General features: G+C 53.6%; 1 protein-coding gene across 3 annotated transcripts in view; it reads left to right on the top strand.

Moving 5' to 3' along the window:
• N4BP1 (NEDD4 binding protein 1) overlaps positions 1–15415 on the top strand; it is a 40516-nt gene extending 25101 nt beyond the window's left edge. The window contains exons 3-7 of one of the 3 annotated variants that reach the window (XM_066244188.1): positions 1027–1157; positions 2837–2933; positions 5538–5645; positions 9084–9191; positions 11281–15415. In XM_066244188.1, coding sequence (XP_066100285.1) covers positions 1027–1157; positions 2837–2933; positions 5538–5645; positions 9084–9191; positions 11281–11629 — 793 coding nt within the window. In that variant the 3' untranslated portion in view covers positions 11630–15415. Of the gene's footprint in view, positions 1–1026; positions 1158–2836; positions 2934–3481; positions 4575–5537; positions 5646–9083; positions 9192–11280 lie in introns of those variants that run through there. The other 2 variants (XM_066244189.1, XM_066244190.1) reach the window with 2 other exon arrangements.
• Positions 15416–16331: the final 916 nt, after the last annotated feature.

Genomic DNA, 16331 nt, shown 5'->3' with positions numbered 1-16331 from the left:
CTGGTGAGGACCATGTTACTGACGGGTCCTGATCACAGCTGTGTCTGCTTTAGCAGCGGCTTCCTAATCAGGGTCATGAGCCTGACCGGCAGGGGCACAGTGGCTGAAGCATCAATCCGGAATGCTAAGGTCAATCCGGAATGCTAAGGTCACTATTTGAAGTCCTGAGGTTGCTGGCTCTGAGTGTGGGCGCATCAGCGTGGGGTCACTGGCTTGAGTTGGGAATTGTCTACGTGATCCCACAGGTGACTGGCACGAATAGCCCAAGGTCGCTGCCTTGAGCAAGGGGACACTGGCTCGGCCCCAGTCAAGGCACACACAAGAAGCAGTCAATACAGAGCTAAAGTGAAAGCACCTATAAGTTGATGCTTCTCTCTCACTCTCTCTTTTATAAAAAAGTAATAATAAAGTTCATGAAAGGTTCTTAGAGTCATTGCCGGTGGCGCAGTGGATAGAGGGTCATCCCAGAGTCCTGAGGTTGCTGGTTTGATACTGGGGTCACCAGCATGCTCCTCATAGCACCAGTTTGAGCCCCAGTCAGGACACGTTACTGTCAATCAGTGGCACAACTAAGTGGAACAATGAGTTGATGTTGATGCTTCTCTTTCCCTCCTTTTCCTCTTTCAAAAAAACCCAAAAAATGATTCTTCGAGACCAGTGACCAGGCAGGGTCTTTTTTTTTTTTTCTTTTTTTTAATTTTATTCTTTTTTTTTTTTTTTTAGAGATGAGAGAGAGAAGGGGGGAGGAGCTGGAAGCATCAACTCCCATATGTGCCTTGACCAGGCAAGCCCAGGGTTTCGAACCGGCGACCTCAGCATTTCCAGGTCGACGCTTTATCCACTGCACCACCACAGGTCAGGCCAGGCAGGGTCTTTAGAATGAGCTCATTCACCTGAGAAACCAAAATGGAAAGTGCAGTAAACAAAGATCGCCATGCAGCTCAGGACGCCTCCTCGCACCGCAGCGCGCACAGCTACTTCCCCACACGCGGTACTTGATCTGAAGTTTTCCTGGTTCTCTTGCAGCCATGGTCTGAAGAAGTTCTTCTCCTGCCGTGGCATCGCGATTGCGGTGGAGTACTTCTGGAAGCTTGGTAACAGAAACATCACTGTGTTTGTCCCGCAGTGGAGAACAAGGCGTGATCCCAACGTCACAGGTGAGGCGAGCTGGCGTTTCCAGGTTTCTGGTCGGATGTTTAGTGAGTGGGCTTGTCGCCGCATGCACGACAAGTGTGGCAGGGGCAGGGCCTGGCAGTGCGGTGGAATCTCTTCAGCCTGGCACGCCCAGTAAAAGGGTTCATTGAGAGCTTTGCGGGGTCAGGAACACCTGGGGGCACGGGGCAGTTAACACAACTGTTCCCATAGACTACAGCGAGGTTCATTATATAACACAGAAATGGTCTTTGACTTTCTAGAAAGTTAGATTAAAAAAATGTCTTGAAGAAAAAAACACCTTTGACCTTTTATCTTTCTATTAGGCTAGGTTTCTGCCTCTATTTTCTTTTTCTTTTATTTTTTTAGTGAATTTATTGGGGTGACATTGGTTAACAAAATTATATAGGTTTGAGGGATACAATTCTGTAATACATCATCTGTATGTTGTAGTGTATGTTTACCACGCCAAGTCAGTCTGCTTCTAAATATTTTTTTAAATGGTCACTAGATAAATTCGGGATCCTCAAATAAAATGTCTTTTTAATGGTCTGCTTACTAGCTGATGTAAATTATTTCTGTGACTGTTGGAGCTGCATGGCTGACCTGCGGGCCACACACACAGGCAGGCCTGACCTCGGGAGTCATGAGACACTCCAGAGAAACTGAGGGCTGTTCCTTTCTCGGGTTGTGGTGGGTTGTGGTGGGTTGACCCAGGAGGGCGGTGTCGGCAGCTTCGCACAGAGAACCTGAGCACCTAGAGAGAATCGGTTGGTCGGGGAGGAGGTGAGGGCCGCATCTACCCAGAACATGAAGCAGGAAGGCACACATAGCGCTGCTGAGGGGGAGCTGGTGAAGTCACGCCCCCCCCCCTCGAGCGGGCTCGCCCTCCCGACAGGCACTGGGGCATCGCAGAGCAGCTGGTCTTGCAGTTACTGCTGCAGGGGGCCCTGAGCAGTCCTGTACACCTCGTCACTGTGCTTTCAGTGTCCCACTTGTGTTCGCGACAGTAAAACGCTGGGCGCTTCAGGGCGAGTCCATGCCGAGTGCCCTGTGCGCATGCAGGTGTGGGCATCTCAGACCCTGTACCGCGGGCTTCCTTTTCGCCCATTACTGGTTTCATGAAATGCTGCCTGGCCCACCTTTCTCCTTTCTCGGACACTCCCCGTGCAGGTCGGTCCCTATCTGCAGATAACCTGGAGACTGGGTGGGCTGCAGCCAGGGGAGGCTGGGACAGGCACTTGGTGGGGACCAAGCAGGGCTTCCTGGGGGCAGGCAGAGCGGCGCTCCCTTCCTTTCCAGCCCTACCCGCCCCCTGTTGGGAACTTTGTTCCTCTCTTTGTTCTCTACTGCTTGTAATGTGGCCACAGAAGGTCCTTGATCGTGGGACTCATGACATACAGCTTTGTGGTTTACTCTTGTTAATTTAAGAAGCAAATGAACTGAACTTTTTTATGTTTAAAAATTGCTAGTTGGTTTTTACATTGCATTTGCCTTAGTGTATATGTCTTGCTTGATTTTTTTTTTCATCCTAATGAGTTAGTAAAATTGAATCTTCCTGAGGCAGTAGAAAAAATGGTTTTCCCACAACTGTCTAAGTGAAACATTTGGGGTGCATTTGTTTATCTAAATGCTGGGGAAGATGGCCTTTTTTGAATGTGTGTTCATCTTCTTCTCTGAACAGAGCAGCACTTGTTAACCCAGCTGCAGGAGCTCGGAATACTATCTCTAACTCCTGCTCGGATGGTCTTCGGAGAAAGAATTGCCTCTCATGATGACAGGTATGGAAGGCCGTTTTCCTCTAGAAGGTGGGCGTGGTGGGTGGGAGGAGCCAGCCACCTGCTCCATGGGCCGGGTGGTCATGCGTCTGCACCCACATTTTTAAAAGACTCCTTTAGGGGGTTGAGAATTTTAATAGTTATAGTCGTTAAGATTCATGATCTTTGTTGTATGTGTGTAGGAACATTTTAAAAAGCTGTTGAGTAGGAACTTTTTGGTCTCTAAATAAAACATGCCTGGGTGTCCACGGTAACAACGGGTTGAATTATATAGTCTTTGGTGCATGCTTGAAAGTCATCCTTTTTGTCTTAGTGTGGCAGCCTCAAGAGTGGTTCTCAAACATTCTCCTGGTTATTTGGGGCCAGTGACTTAGTTGTCGCAGCACCTGAGCCCTCGGGGTTTCCTGCGCCTCGTAGAAGGGGGTGTCAGCTGACTGGCGTGACAGGAATGAGCTGCAGTTCTTAGGTTTGCTGTATTGCTCAGAACACAGGTGCCAGTGCCCCTGAGGTAACAAACATTAACCTGCACCTCTTACGTTTGTTTCTAAAAGCTTGGCCGAGCACCAAGCACGCCCAGCGTGCAGGGCCGGGCCCTGGGACCATGGTTCAGACACACTTCCTACCCTGAGAAGTTTGCCATCAGAGAAGATTCCAAACGTGACCACTGGCATCAAAACCGATTTTCCACCCACTTGTGGTGTGAAGGCAGTTGTAGCCAGCTACAGGACCTCTGGGGACCTCCGTGGTGGCTTCGTCCTTCCCCCCCTGCGGCCACCTTCTTGACTTTCTTTGGCCTGAGGCTGGTACAGCCCCTGGTGGTTTCGCCTCAGTGTGCCACCGAAGTGCACCCTACACTGAAGACTGCGTGTAGCTTGTAACTCAGACTAGGGAGTGACAGTCAAAGGAGGGGACGTGGAAAGGGGCCGGGCAGGGCTCAGGGGACTCGGGATGACAGCCGACATTCATTTGTCAGAGGTCAGAGGGCCTTCTTTCTGACAGCCTGCCCTCCACCAGCATCGTGAGAGAAGAAGCTCGGGAGAAGCACAGTGGGGGCAGGGGCGAGAGAGTGCTGGAGCCGGGGGAGGCGCCCGGCCAGCTGGAGGAGAAGGCCAGGCAGCTAAGGCCAGGCAGCCGCTGGGCTGGGGAGCCCCGGCTCCTCCCACACGGGCAGCTTCCTTCTCTGCCAGCAGGACTGGAACGCTTGGGCCAGTACTCGGACCAAGTTCTTGATTCATGTGGCTGTCCGGGCCTCGAGCAGACAGAGACCTGTGTCCTGCTTCATAGTTCACGCGCTCAGAAGCCGTCTGCCTCTTTTTCTTAATTCCTCTGGGTGAACCTCGCCACCTGCTGTTCATGCCAGTCATAAATGATTTGTAAAATATTCACTAATAAATCCAGAATGCTCTCTTTCCAAGGCTTCCTAAGGTCTCTGAAACCGATGAGGCTTATCTTCTTGTTGTTTTTTTACCCGTTTAAACACTAAGTACTACTAATAAATGCCATTGTTTGTACCTCTAATTCTAGTGATTCTTACTCCATTGTCTCATCACTGTCTTCATTGCCATAGACAAAAGCTGTCCCCTGCTAAGGGGTAAAACCCACATGGTCCCCCGAGTCTATAAGAGGGCGTGAGCATGGATCATCTCCAGCAATGAAACACAGCTCTTCTCAGTATTTAATTCTGACCCCTTATTTATGGGTTTGTTTTTTATCACCATGCATTTTTTCGTAACTTGGATTTGAGTGCATCTGTGACTTGGGCTAGACGCGACAGTTCTGGACGGCCCTTAAGCCAGAGCAGAAAATGGGAGCCCACAAAGAAAAGCACGGGCCTGACTGTGGAGCAGGAGGCCTGAGGACCAGATGGGGCTCACAACTGGGAACTGCAGGGCTCCCCAGCCCACCACCTCAGCCCACTCTCCGCTGGGTTCCTCGGGTGTCATCTTACTGCCGCTGTTTACTGATGATACAGCTTTTCTAGAAAAATGTAAGCCCTGGCCGGCAGCGGTAGAGCTTTAGCCTGGTGTGTGGAAGTCCTGAGTTTAATTCCTGGTCAGGGCACACAGGATAAGCACCCATCTGCTTCTTCACCCCACCCCCCTTCTCTCTCTCCTTCTCCCACAGCCATGGCTCAAATGGTTCAAGGAAGTTGGCCCTGGGTGCTGAGGATGACTCCGTGGCCTTGCCTCAGGCACTAAAATAGCTCAGTTGCCAAGCAATGGAGCAGTGGCCTCAGATAGGCAGAGCATCAGCCCCACATGGAGGTTGCCGGGTGGATCCTGGTTGGGGTGCATGCAGGAGTGTGTCTCCCTGCCTCCCTGCCTTTCACTTAAAAAGAAAAAAAAATGTATAACTATGCTTGTTTTTAAAAAGAGATATGAGAATCAGATCTTCATTCATAGTCATACTAATAATTTCAGAGGTATTCAACATTTCTCCTTGTCTTCAGTTGACAAGAGCTTAGCTTTTCTGTCTCCCAGGCTTGGCTAAATTCTCTGGCTTTCCTATGAAGAGGAGACCCTTGTGTTTCTGTAGGCCAGCTTCTGCGAGCCAGGATGCCTGCCCGCCCGCCGCCCGCCCGTGTTAACCTCTGTTGTATCACCACAGGTTTCTGCTACATCTAGCGGACAAAACCGGTGGCATAATTGTAACAAATGATAACTTCAGAGAATTTGTGACTGAGTCTGTCTCTTGGAGAGAAATTATTACAAAAAGGTAATATTTTTTCCTTTGTCTTGGATCGGAATGTTTCTGTTGTTTGTTTTATGGTCCTGTTTGCATTTCATTTGTTTTGTGTTCACTTGGCCCTGCTGAGAGCAGGCTAGGAAACCAGTGTCCTGAGGCTGCGCTCCTGAGACCAGGGGTCGGCTGGCCCTCTGGGCGAGCCCCAGGGAAGTGTGGGTTCGCTGTAGTGCTGCAGGGACCTCTCAGAGGTCGGCTCCGTCAGGGGGCAAGGGCACATCTTTGTGGCACCGTCCCCATTCCCTGTGTGGTGCAGGAGAAGTGGCCTCCCGACCGCCGGGCCTTGCCCTGTCGCCCAGGGAGCCTGGGCAGGCCATTGGGCCTCCACACTCGACTCAGCTGTGAAACATGGACATTGTTGGTAAATGGGGTTCCGGATCCAGTTTCAGCACGGAGGACTGGAATTCCGGCATGGTGTCTGAGAATTCAGCTAGTTGTGACACTACCGACCAGGAGGTGGCATCAGATCCCGCAGGGCAAGGGTTCAGTCCTACAGGATGTCCCCTCCCTGCTCTCCCCACAAACACACACACATTCAAAGGCCAGGCCCCAGCCCAGGCCCTCACCTGTGCTTCTGACCAACCAGGTTCCAAAGATCACCTTTCATCTCAATGCCACTTGGAAGTCCACGTTGTCACCTGGACTTCTGGCCAACTAGCTCTAGATTGGGGGTTCCCATAACTCCTTTTTTTGGGTTTGATTGATTTGCTAAAATGGCCCACAAAACTCAGAAAAACATGTTACTTATTAAATCACCCATTTATTGTCAGAGGCTCTAACTCAGGAACAGCCAGACAGAAGAGATGCACAGGGGAGGTGTGGCAAGGGGCAGGGGGCTGCGGCCTGTTTGGGAACTCCGCTCTCCCAGCACCTGCTGGCGCGCGCCCACCCCCGCAGGCTTCTGTGGAGGCTTAGACCGCAGACATGACTGGTTCAATCTCAGGCCCTCTGCCCGTAGGGCCGGTGGGTTGGGTGCTGAAGTGCCAGCCCTCAGATCACCTGATAGGTCTCCAGGCACCCTCCTCCATCCTTAGGTGCTTCCAGAGTCACCCTGTTAACATAACAAAGTACACTTTCACCTCCAGTGCTTGGGAAAGTCCCAGGGTTTCAGGAGCTGTGAGCCTGGAATTGTGGATGAAGACCAAATCTATAGTGAGAAATATATTTTGGACAGTTGAGTGACCAAATACATATTTCTTGTATTTCAATATTGCAGTTGGGTTTGATGACAACTGTGGCTCCAGCAAGAGACAAGGACCAGGATCAATACACTGCTGTTCACATCTTGGGAGAAGGGAGAGGAGTTCTCTTTAGTGTCAGCGCTTTTCTCAAGCATTTTACCATCATAGTTTAATGATCTATATTGGAAACATGTTTGAATATCATCCAAAATAAAGTCAAGAGTTGAACATTTACTGCCATGAGTTTTTATCTGTGCCGATGCTCTGAGTGTGCCCGCTGCTGTAAGATCAGTGAGCACAGGTGTCCGGGACAAGCATCCTGTGACCAGTGACTTAAACCAAACATACTGGTCTGTGCTGTGCCAGTGATAAGCCGTGTGCCACAGAGCTAAGATCATGAGTGAGCACGCCTAAGCGATGGACATACGAGCATCACAAGGCTTTTACCTCTCTAGGGGTTTCACAGTTGCCTGATTATATATATAATATATATATATTACATGTATTTCTATTCCTTTTCTATTTGATACTTATATTTTGCTAAGTCACTAAGGAATTATAGAAAAATGATATTTTGCTCTAAATGCCCAGGTAAGAGTTAATTGCTATATGCACTGTGACCCACATGTTGCTAAAGAGCTGTTGGTAGCTGAACTGAGAATAAGCCTTTGACCTCTTGGCACAGTTAACAAGCCGTTAATCTTCCAGGCCTTGTCTGCTGGGTCTTTGCCCTGGGCATATGGTCAGTATTTACTGGACCCTCCTCTCTGTCCACACGCAGGTTCAAATGCATTCAGACATGTGTGCACACCAGGCCGTTGCTTTCCAAACCTCCCCAGCGGCGGAAGCCTGGGTCTGGACAGCAGACAGGCACTTGAACTGTTGTTTTCATACACTTTTCCCAGACTTGAAAAATTATACTCCACTAACCTCAGATTTTATATCTTCATATATCATAATGTCTTTCTTTTTTAAAGGTTGTCTTCAATGGGTTGGCCAGTGGACATGTTAAAAAGTTTTCACAGCCAGTCCTGGCCGGTTGGCTCAGTGGTAGAGCATCGGCCCGGCGTGTGGAAGTCCCAGGTTCGATTCCCGGCCGGGGCACACAGGAGAAATGCCCATCTGCTTCTCCACCCCTCCCTCTCTCCTTTTTCTCTTTCTCTTCCCCTCCTGCAGCCAAGGCTCCATTGGAGCAAAGTTGGCCCGGGCACTGAGGATGGCTCCATGGCCTCTGCCTCAAGTGCTAGAATGGCTCAGGTTACAACGGAGCAACACCCCAGATGGGCAGAGCATCGCCCCCTGGTGGACATGCCGGATGGACCCGGTCAGGCACATGCGCAAGTCTGTCTCTGCCTCCCTGCTTCTCACTTCAGAAAAATACAAAAAAAAACCTTTCACATTCAAACACCCTTCTGAAAGAAAGGGCTTGTTGAGCCATACACTAGCCAGAAAGGACCAGGCCCTGGGGCAGGAAGTGGGACCACCTGCCGCAGGGTGGATGGAGAAGATGGCACACCCGTATCAGGGTCGGCAGTCCCTTTCATACATCGTGTTTGGAAGAAGGAAGATGCAGGTTGTTTTGAAAGCATGTGCTCTGGGTAGGGGGCGGGAGGAAGGTGCAGGGGAGCAGGCACTGGAGAGGGGCAGTCTGTGAGGTGTTTACCTACTGCTTTGGTTGTGGCGACAGGCCCTGAAAGTCCATGCTCAAGTGGGTGTGGTGGCGTCTGGAGGTCGCTGGGCGGGATGATCAAAGGGCCAGCATACAGCAGGAATGGGAGCCGGCCTGTCAGCTGGCCGGCAGCTATCGGATACCTGCTCGTCTCTCTCTCTCTCTCTCTCTCTCTCTCTCTCAGTCTCAGGCTGTAATGCAGTTGAGGACTTCTCAGAAACTAAACCGTTGTTGAGCACCTGTTGTGTCCTAGGCTGGGTCTGGGTCTTGCTTTTGAAAGTGATGCTGAGAGTCCTGTTGGGAGAAGCTCTTCCCAGGTTCAGGCAAAAACCTGAAACTCGTGATGGAAACGTGAGAGCCAGCTGATACCAGCTTCTTACTCGACTGTGTTTGTATCGGAAGAGAAATTACACCGGTTTAGCTTGAGCCTGCCTTGGCCCTGTGGGCAGTTCGTAGCATTACGCTCCGTAGGTGGCCCGCTCTGGAGTGGACGCTGCGGGAGACAGACGGGCTCTGTCCGCCGTGCGGCCTCCCGCAGCGCTGGTGCCCTTCTCGTTGTAGGTTGCTGCAGTACACCTTCGTGGGGGACATCTTTATGGTTCCCGATGACCCTCTGGGAAGAAGTGGACCTCGATTAGAAGAATTTCTCCGGAAGGAAGTCTCCCTTAGGTATTTCCTTTTCCAGATGTCGTGTATTTACAAGTTCCTTCCATTAAGTTCTTGGTGCTTTCCGGCACCAAGAAGTGGCCGGCTCTGAAGACCAGAGGTGGCCTCCGATTCAGTGCTGGTGTCATACAGGGTGCAAGCATTTCAACAGACCAGATCTTCATTTGTGGTCCTTTTGGTGTTAATCCTGGGAGAGGACAGGGAGCCAGACTTTCTGTGGGTCTAAAACAGACAAAGCAACTTTTGTTTTTGCTGGGGGTCACTTCTCAGTGAATGCTGCTGAGAGTCATGTGCACAGGAGTATCTTTTCATATTCATTTCCAAGGTCATTTGCCTTGAATATGTTGCATGCATTTCCTTACTATTCAGGAGTAAGCTGCTGCTCTTACCTCCCCTGGTGGAGGACCTGGTGTTCTGTGTTCCTATATATCTGACATTGATTTGATGCTTTAGGTCAGGGGTTGGGAACCTATGGCTCGCGAGCCAGATATGGCTCTTTTGATGGCTGCTCTGGCTCACAGACAAATCTTTAATAAAAAAAATAATGTTAAAAATATAAAACATTCTCACCTGACCTGTGGTGGCGCACTGGTTAAAGCATTGACCTGGAATGCTGAGGTTGCTGGTTCGAAACCCCAGGCTTGCCTGGTCAAGGCACATACGGGAGTTGATGCTTCCTGCTCCTCCCTCTGTTCTCTCTATCTCTTTCCTCTTTCTCTCCTCTCTTTCTAATAAAAATGAATAAAAAAATCAATAAATATTTTTTAAAAATATATAAAACATTCTCATGTATTACAATCCATTAATTTCCTACTGCTCATGTTCATGATTGCGGGTGGCTGGAACCAATCACAGCTGTCCTCCGAGACAACACCAAATTTTTATTGGATAATGCGTAATGTACACGGGTCGTTGTATGGCTCTCACAGAATTACATTTTAAAATATGTGGCGTTCACGGCTCTCGCACTCAGAATGGTTCCCGACCCCTGCTTTAGGTCTTCTGTGTTGCAGTTTAGGGTTTAGGGTTTTTTATGGTTTTGTTTTGTTTTTTAATGACCCATTGCTCGTGTTGTTTCTGTTTCCAGAATTCACAGGTGGTAATCATTGCCGCCTACAGTATTCTGTGTGCCCGTCTGGCAGACCCTGTAACCCAGCCACAGCCTTTTCTCCCCTTGAACTCAGGCCCCACCTGCGTTTCCCAGCAGGCCTGGCGGGGACGCTGTGGGTCTGCACTGGGGGGGGGGGGGCACACAGTTCCCAGCTGTGTGAGGCAGGGAGACGGTACAGTGAATTGTCTCCCTTTATAAGGAGATCCTTGGGGGTCCTTGGCTTGGGTTTGGGTTTGGGAGGTTGCTTCCCACAGAGGCCACTTCTGCAGGAGATCAACCTGGTTCACCTGCCTGGTGTTGGAATCATTTCTCTGTGGAGCTCTTGAGTTTTCTTGCACAGACGAGGGCTTAGTACCCAAAGGTCCTGCTCCTCGCCTAAGTTGAAGTCCCATGCCAGGCCTTGAGACCCGAGGCCCCTGTGTGCTGAGTCCCTGGTCAGACAGTGGAGGCCGAGTCCTCCCTCGGCTCCTCCGCAGCCTGAGCAGCCTGGCGGCAGGCCAAGGCAGCCTCACCTGCTCACCTGGGGCTCTTCACAGGGCGCTAGCTGCTTGATGAGATGAAATGCACAGCCCTGTGCATGTGAGGTGGCACCAGCACCGCCCCCCGGCTGCAGGGAGAGGGCAGTGCACAAATTGATGAGGGGTCCCTGTTTCTGAGGTCTGTCCGCCGGGGCCCCACGCGGCATCAGCCCTCCAGCAGAGGGCCCTGGGCTCCACACCCACGGAGTGTGCCCGCCTGGTAGAGAGCCAGGCCACTGGGTGGGGTCAATCCTCGCAGTGGCAGACGGGCTGGTGGCGTGGCGTCATTCCCTGTCACGACTGGTCAGGAGATGGTGTGGGACATCCCCGCCCACACCGCAGTCCTGTACCCTGCGCTCGGAGCTGGGGGCTGCATTTGAGCCTTGGGATCAGCAGCAGGTAACTGGCTGGGTCTCTGGTTTCTGTCATAACCCAGCTCACCAGGACTCATTTCCGTTTGCAGAGACATGCAGCCCTTCCTCACTGCCCTGCCAAACGTGGGCATGTTTGACCCCAACTTCCGAGGCCCCGGCGCCCAGGCAGCCAGCACCGGCCACCAGCCTCCGGCCCGGGGTCAGGGCCCCCCGCCCAGCCACTGGCTCCCCCCGCAGCCCCGCTTCCCGCTGGTGTCGGGCCTCCCGCAGAGCATGCCCATGCCAGCGCAGCGGTCCTTGGCGGAGACCAGCGAGCTGCGCCAGGCGCTGCTGAAGATCTTCCCGGACTCGGAGCAGCGGCTGAAGATTGACCAGATCCTGGGGGCGCACCCGTACATGAAAGACCTGAACGCGCTCTCCGCCATGGTGCTGGACTGAGCGTGGGTCCTGGAGCGCCCGGCGCGGCGTCCGCAGAGCACGGGGCGTAATGTGAAGCAGCGGTCTCCGGTGGAGATGCAGTTGTCCTGTACAGAAAAGAAACAATGTTTTGTGTTAAAAAAAAAGAAAAAGAAAAAAGAAAAAAAAACCTGGGTTTTCAAAGCCAGCCTTTTCTATATATAAATTATGCTGCTATTACAGATTTAACATTTTCTGTAAAAGGAAAGTCTACATTTTCTGCCTGTTCAGAACTGTTTAATAGCAGTTACTCGAGTGTATTGACATTTTTATGTTTTTTAAACTATTTTCCTTAAAGCTGAAAATATTGACAAATAGATATGATTAGCCTTTCTAAATAAAAAAAAAGAGAGAGAGAGCTGCTTTCTGAGGGAAAGCAAGACCTCTTAAAGTATATTTTCTTGAAATGACTATGTCACGTCCACTAACATGAAGTGTGTGCCCCTCCCTGCCTCCTCTGCCCTCCCCCCTGGAATCAGTCGGTAGGAGATGGTTCTGCTCTTTGATCCCAGCCGTTTGTGAGAGTGGCCACAGTGCCACTAGATGGCACCTTGTGCCTGTCTGGCGGCCCTTATTAACACCAGGGCACCATGAGCCACAGGGCACAGAGCTCCCAGCCCAGCCCTTCTCCCCTCCCACCTGCAGGAGGGGGCGGGGCCTCTGCGCAGCGGCTGGACACGCCCCAGTGCCCAGCTCTGCAGGGGCCCCTGGGACCAGACTCCTCCTCCAGTGCTCTGGTGCACTCACCAGGTCGAGGCCTCACCATCGCTGGCTGGACTCTGAAGTCACATCTTAGCCTCTGCAGATGACAGTGGGAGGGTAGGGAACAGCCCCATTATTGTAGTCATTCTGTGCCCCAACCACGGGAGACACCCACGTGAACTTCGTGCAGCTTTGCCAAAAAATAGTTTTCTATTTTCAAAACGACCCAAGCCAATAACTAGCATTAGTAGCTTCCGTGGGGGCCCAGAGCCCCCGTATTTATTTTTCCTGTGTTTGTCTCGTGACCTCCCGAGCTGCCGTTCCCGTGAGACTTTCTCAGAGTTGGTATCTTAGTATTGTGTTTCCAGTGTTGCCCAGGCCTGTGTCGGTGAGTTCTTTTCCTGGGCCGTTAATTCATAACATCTTCATTGTTCTCCGGACCTTCAAGGGCTTTGTATTTTATACCTGTCCTCTCCCTGGCTGCTCATGGTCAGTTTCACTTCCACCCTGTGGATCTGTCTCTCCTGGCCCCACCGCTGAGGACTAGCCCCCCCGCCCCTGAGGACTTTGTTGGCCAGGAGCAGAGCTGGGTGGCTCCCCCGGTGCCCCCTCCAGGCCGCTAGGCTTACACTTTCATCACCTTTCCTCTTGGACACCTTCGAGGTGCATGACTTCAGGCACAGCCCTGTGCATCGACTTAAGAACCCACGGTCTTTAGAAGTACAGCCGATGTGTGAAGTCTAGGGTGGTCTTTCTGGGACTCTGGCCTTTGAGGTTATGTTGGGTCCGCAGCCTTGCCAATGCAGTGTTTCTCTTCTGTCTCAGAGCAGGACTCCGTGGCGTGGCGTGGCCTGGTTGCCAGGGCTTAGCCACAGGTGCGCCTGGGGCGGGGAGCCCCCCCCCCCCCCCGGTGCCCGGGGAGCTGGCTGGGCTCTGGCCTCTGACCTGTGAGTCAGGTGCTGTTTGTGAGTGCCCCCCCCCCCCAATCCTCGGGTGTGGGAGACTCGGTGGAGAGGCAGAGACAAGCACTAATTCTCTTGATGAATTATAAAGGGCAATGTGCTTCACAGGCCTTTCTGAAATCCATCCAATTGAGTGAAATTTAATATTTAAAACCTCAATTTTCAAACCCTTAAAAGCAGTCATTACCTGCTCTTAGCCTCCTCTTAATAGTGGGCCACATAAACGTTTCTCAGTGGTCTGCCTGCCGTGGTGGACGTCCTTGTCCTTTAGGCCACCGTGCGCAGTGGCCCTGTGTCCTGCATGGCCTGGCCTTACTGGGAAGCAGGGGGCCGGGCCCTGGGCACCACTGTCTGGCAGACTGCTGCCTGCTGCTCAGAGGTCGGCCAGGTCTGAGGACGAGTCGGTGGTGTTGCTGGTTGGACCCCCTCCTGCCCGGGCCCCAGGCTCTCTCCCTTTGTGCCGAGCGGCTCGTGTTCAAGACCCTGGAGTCTGTCGGCTAAGAAGGCAGTGAGAAGGCATCTAGGACGACCGGTCGGCATTGTCTGGCAGGCTCGACTGTGTCTTGGCTGGGTCGCCAGGGACGCGGCCGACGCAGCCTTTGGTGTTGGTGAGGAGAGGTCTGACCTGCTGGGCCCCTGTGGGTCGGAGCTGCACCTGGACACCCGTGCTCTCCAGGGTGTTCTTAGCACCCTCAGCCCCGGCCCGGCGCCCCGCCCGCCTCCCTCACCCTTGCAGCCCAGGATGTGGCCACCCTGGGCATCTTCCCTGGCTCTCCGCGGCCTCGCCCGTCCTCCCCCTTCCTGCGTCTCCTCCTCTCTCCTGACTGGTCTGTGCAGTTCCTCCGACTACCCGTGTCTTCATCTACCTCCTCGCTCCCTGCACATTTCAGAGCGGTTGGATTAAGTAACCTCATTTCCTCTAAGCATCATCTTTGTTCCTGGCCACTTTCCCTCATCTCCCCATCTGGCAGCCTCGGCCTCCGCCCCTCCAGGTGGGAGTCAGTGTAGAAGTTGTTGATACCACCTCCTTGCCGGAGGGTCACCTTTGCCCAGTCCTCGGTGTCCACGCGCAGTGGCCATGGCTCCGAGGATCTGAGATGGCCTTCACTCCTCACTGTTCTTCATTCCTTTGCCTCCTTTTACCCGAAGGCCAGCCCTTCACATCTTCCTCTTCTTGATGGTTTCAAAGGGTTCTCAAATGTCGGACCAGCTGTGGGTGTCCTGGTGGGGATGGTGGCTGGCTCTCACTGGAAATGCAAATTCCTGGGCACCGCCCAGAGGTGTCTGTCTGCAGCTCCGGAGGGGAGCCCGCGACCCCGTGCTCTCTGCCGTCTTCCCCGGGTGGCTCTCACACATTGGGTCCGTAGACCACATTTTGAGAAACTTGCCATTGTCACCCTTAAGAGTGACCACTCTTCCCTGACTCCAGCCGTCCCCTCTTTGCCCTTCAGGCGTGCGATTCTAGCTCTGCCTGGAACCCTGGGAGGTCCTCACACTCACCCCCAGACCAGCGGGCACCTGCCTCCCTGTCTTTGTTCCCCCCACAGGGTCCCCTCATCCACTGCCGCCTCTTTCTTGCTATTTGCCCAGCCCCCCAGGTTCCACAGTGTTGCCTGATTTATCTTCCAGAAACGCCCCTTCCTCCTCCGTGGTCTTCAGGGGCTCGAGGCCAGAGCACCGAGGTCACACGCCCTGAGCTTGGGCCCCGTGGCTGTCCACCTGCGGCCACACTTGCCGCCCAGTCTGTATAGACCCACCCCTGCTCGGTTACCTGTGGGCTCCTGCCTCTGCGTGCCCCTCTCTGCTAGGAACACCCCTGCCCCCCCAGACGGCTTCCCCCCACTGGCCCGGAACCCACTCCGTGCCCTCGCCCGGTGCTGCCAGCGGAGCAGCCCCGTGGCGTTCGGGGACCCCGCGCACTGTGTCGCTTCCGGCTCCGCCGCTCAGGCCGGCGCTGCTGCAGCTGATCGTGTACTGTGTCTTACCTCCCTCTCTAGACTGTGAGCTCCTCGCGGGCAGGGACCTCTGTTCACCCTCTGTACTCCCACGGCACCTAGCACAGTGCCTTGCACTTAGGTGCTCAATAAACGTCTGCTCAATGGAACCGGAGGTCGGTGCCTTCTTCACTGCGGCGTCGGGCCAGCTGGGGGGACTGGGCACCACGTTCTGGCCTCCGGAGGGTGTCCGCCCGGCCCCTCCCTTGCCTTCTGCGAGGCTCCAGCACAGCCCGGTGCAGGGATGGGCACTTGGCAGGCCGAGCCGTGCCACAGGCTGTGACTTCGCTCACAAGTCAGCCGCGGCAGACCCCCGGGTGGTGGGAGTCCGGCCCCTCCGCCGCTCGGCAGCTGGTGTGCAGGACAGAGGCCGACCCCCCAGACAGTCACGGTCAGGTCCCCGTTGTCATGGAAACCTGATCTCACCCCAGCCTTCCCCACTGTCCAGAGGCCGCATTATCCTCACACACTTACCTTTTCCTCAAGCCGGTTCACGTTGGGTTTGCATCCCCTAAAATCAAAAGTCGAGTAAAGTTTGTGTCACGGCCCTTGACTGGGCAGATGGGGGCTTGTGTTTGTGCCAAGACCCCGAGGACATGTGCAGACAGAAGTCAGGGTGCTCAGGCCGGGCAGAAAGGGGTGAGAGCCCCACAGCCCTGGGCAGGGCTGCCCCGCGCCCTTGGGCAGGCCGGCTCCTGGCACTGTGCCTCCTCCCTGGCGCCCCGCGGCCTCCCGAGGCCGAGTCTCCGGGACTCCCTCCCGTCCCCAGTGTGAGTTTCTCAGCTCGCCTCCCTGCCCGCCGAGACCAGGCCTGTTCATCTGCACTTGGCCCTTCCGTGTCCTCACTTGTGAGACGGGACACAGAGTGGCCCTTCCCACTCCAGGTGTTGTGGAGGACAGTGTGTTCACACCTGGAACAGTTCCTGCCGGCTGCGGCTCTGGTCAGCAGCCCTGCGGACACTCCTGTGACGTCACAGGCCATCCGATGTTGCTCCCCACCAGAGGTCAGAGACCTCGTCTTCCAGT

This window comes from Saccopteryx bilineata, chromosome 9 (assembly GCF_036850765.1).
Source record: "Saccopteryx bilineata isolate mSacBil1 chromosome 9, mSacBil1_pri_phased_curated, whole genome shotgun sequence".
NCBI classification, from domain to species: Eukaryota; Metazoa; Chordata; class Mammalia; order Chiroptera; family Emballonuridae; genus Saccopteryx; species Saccopteryx bilineata.
Note: the sequence above shows the minus strand (reverse complement) of the source record. Positions and strands in the feature narration are given on the sequence as shown.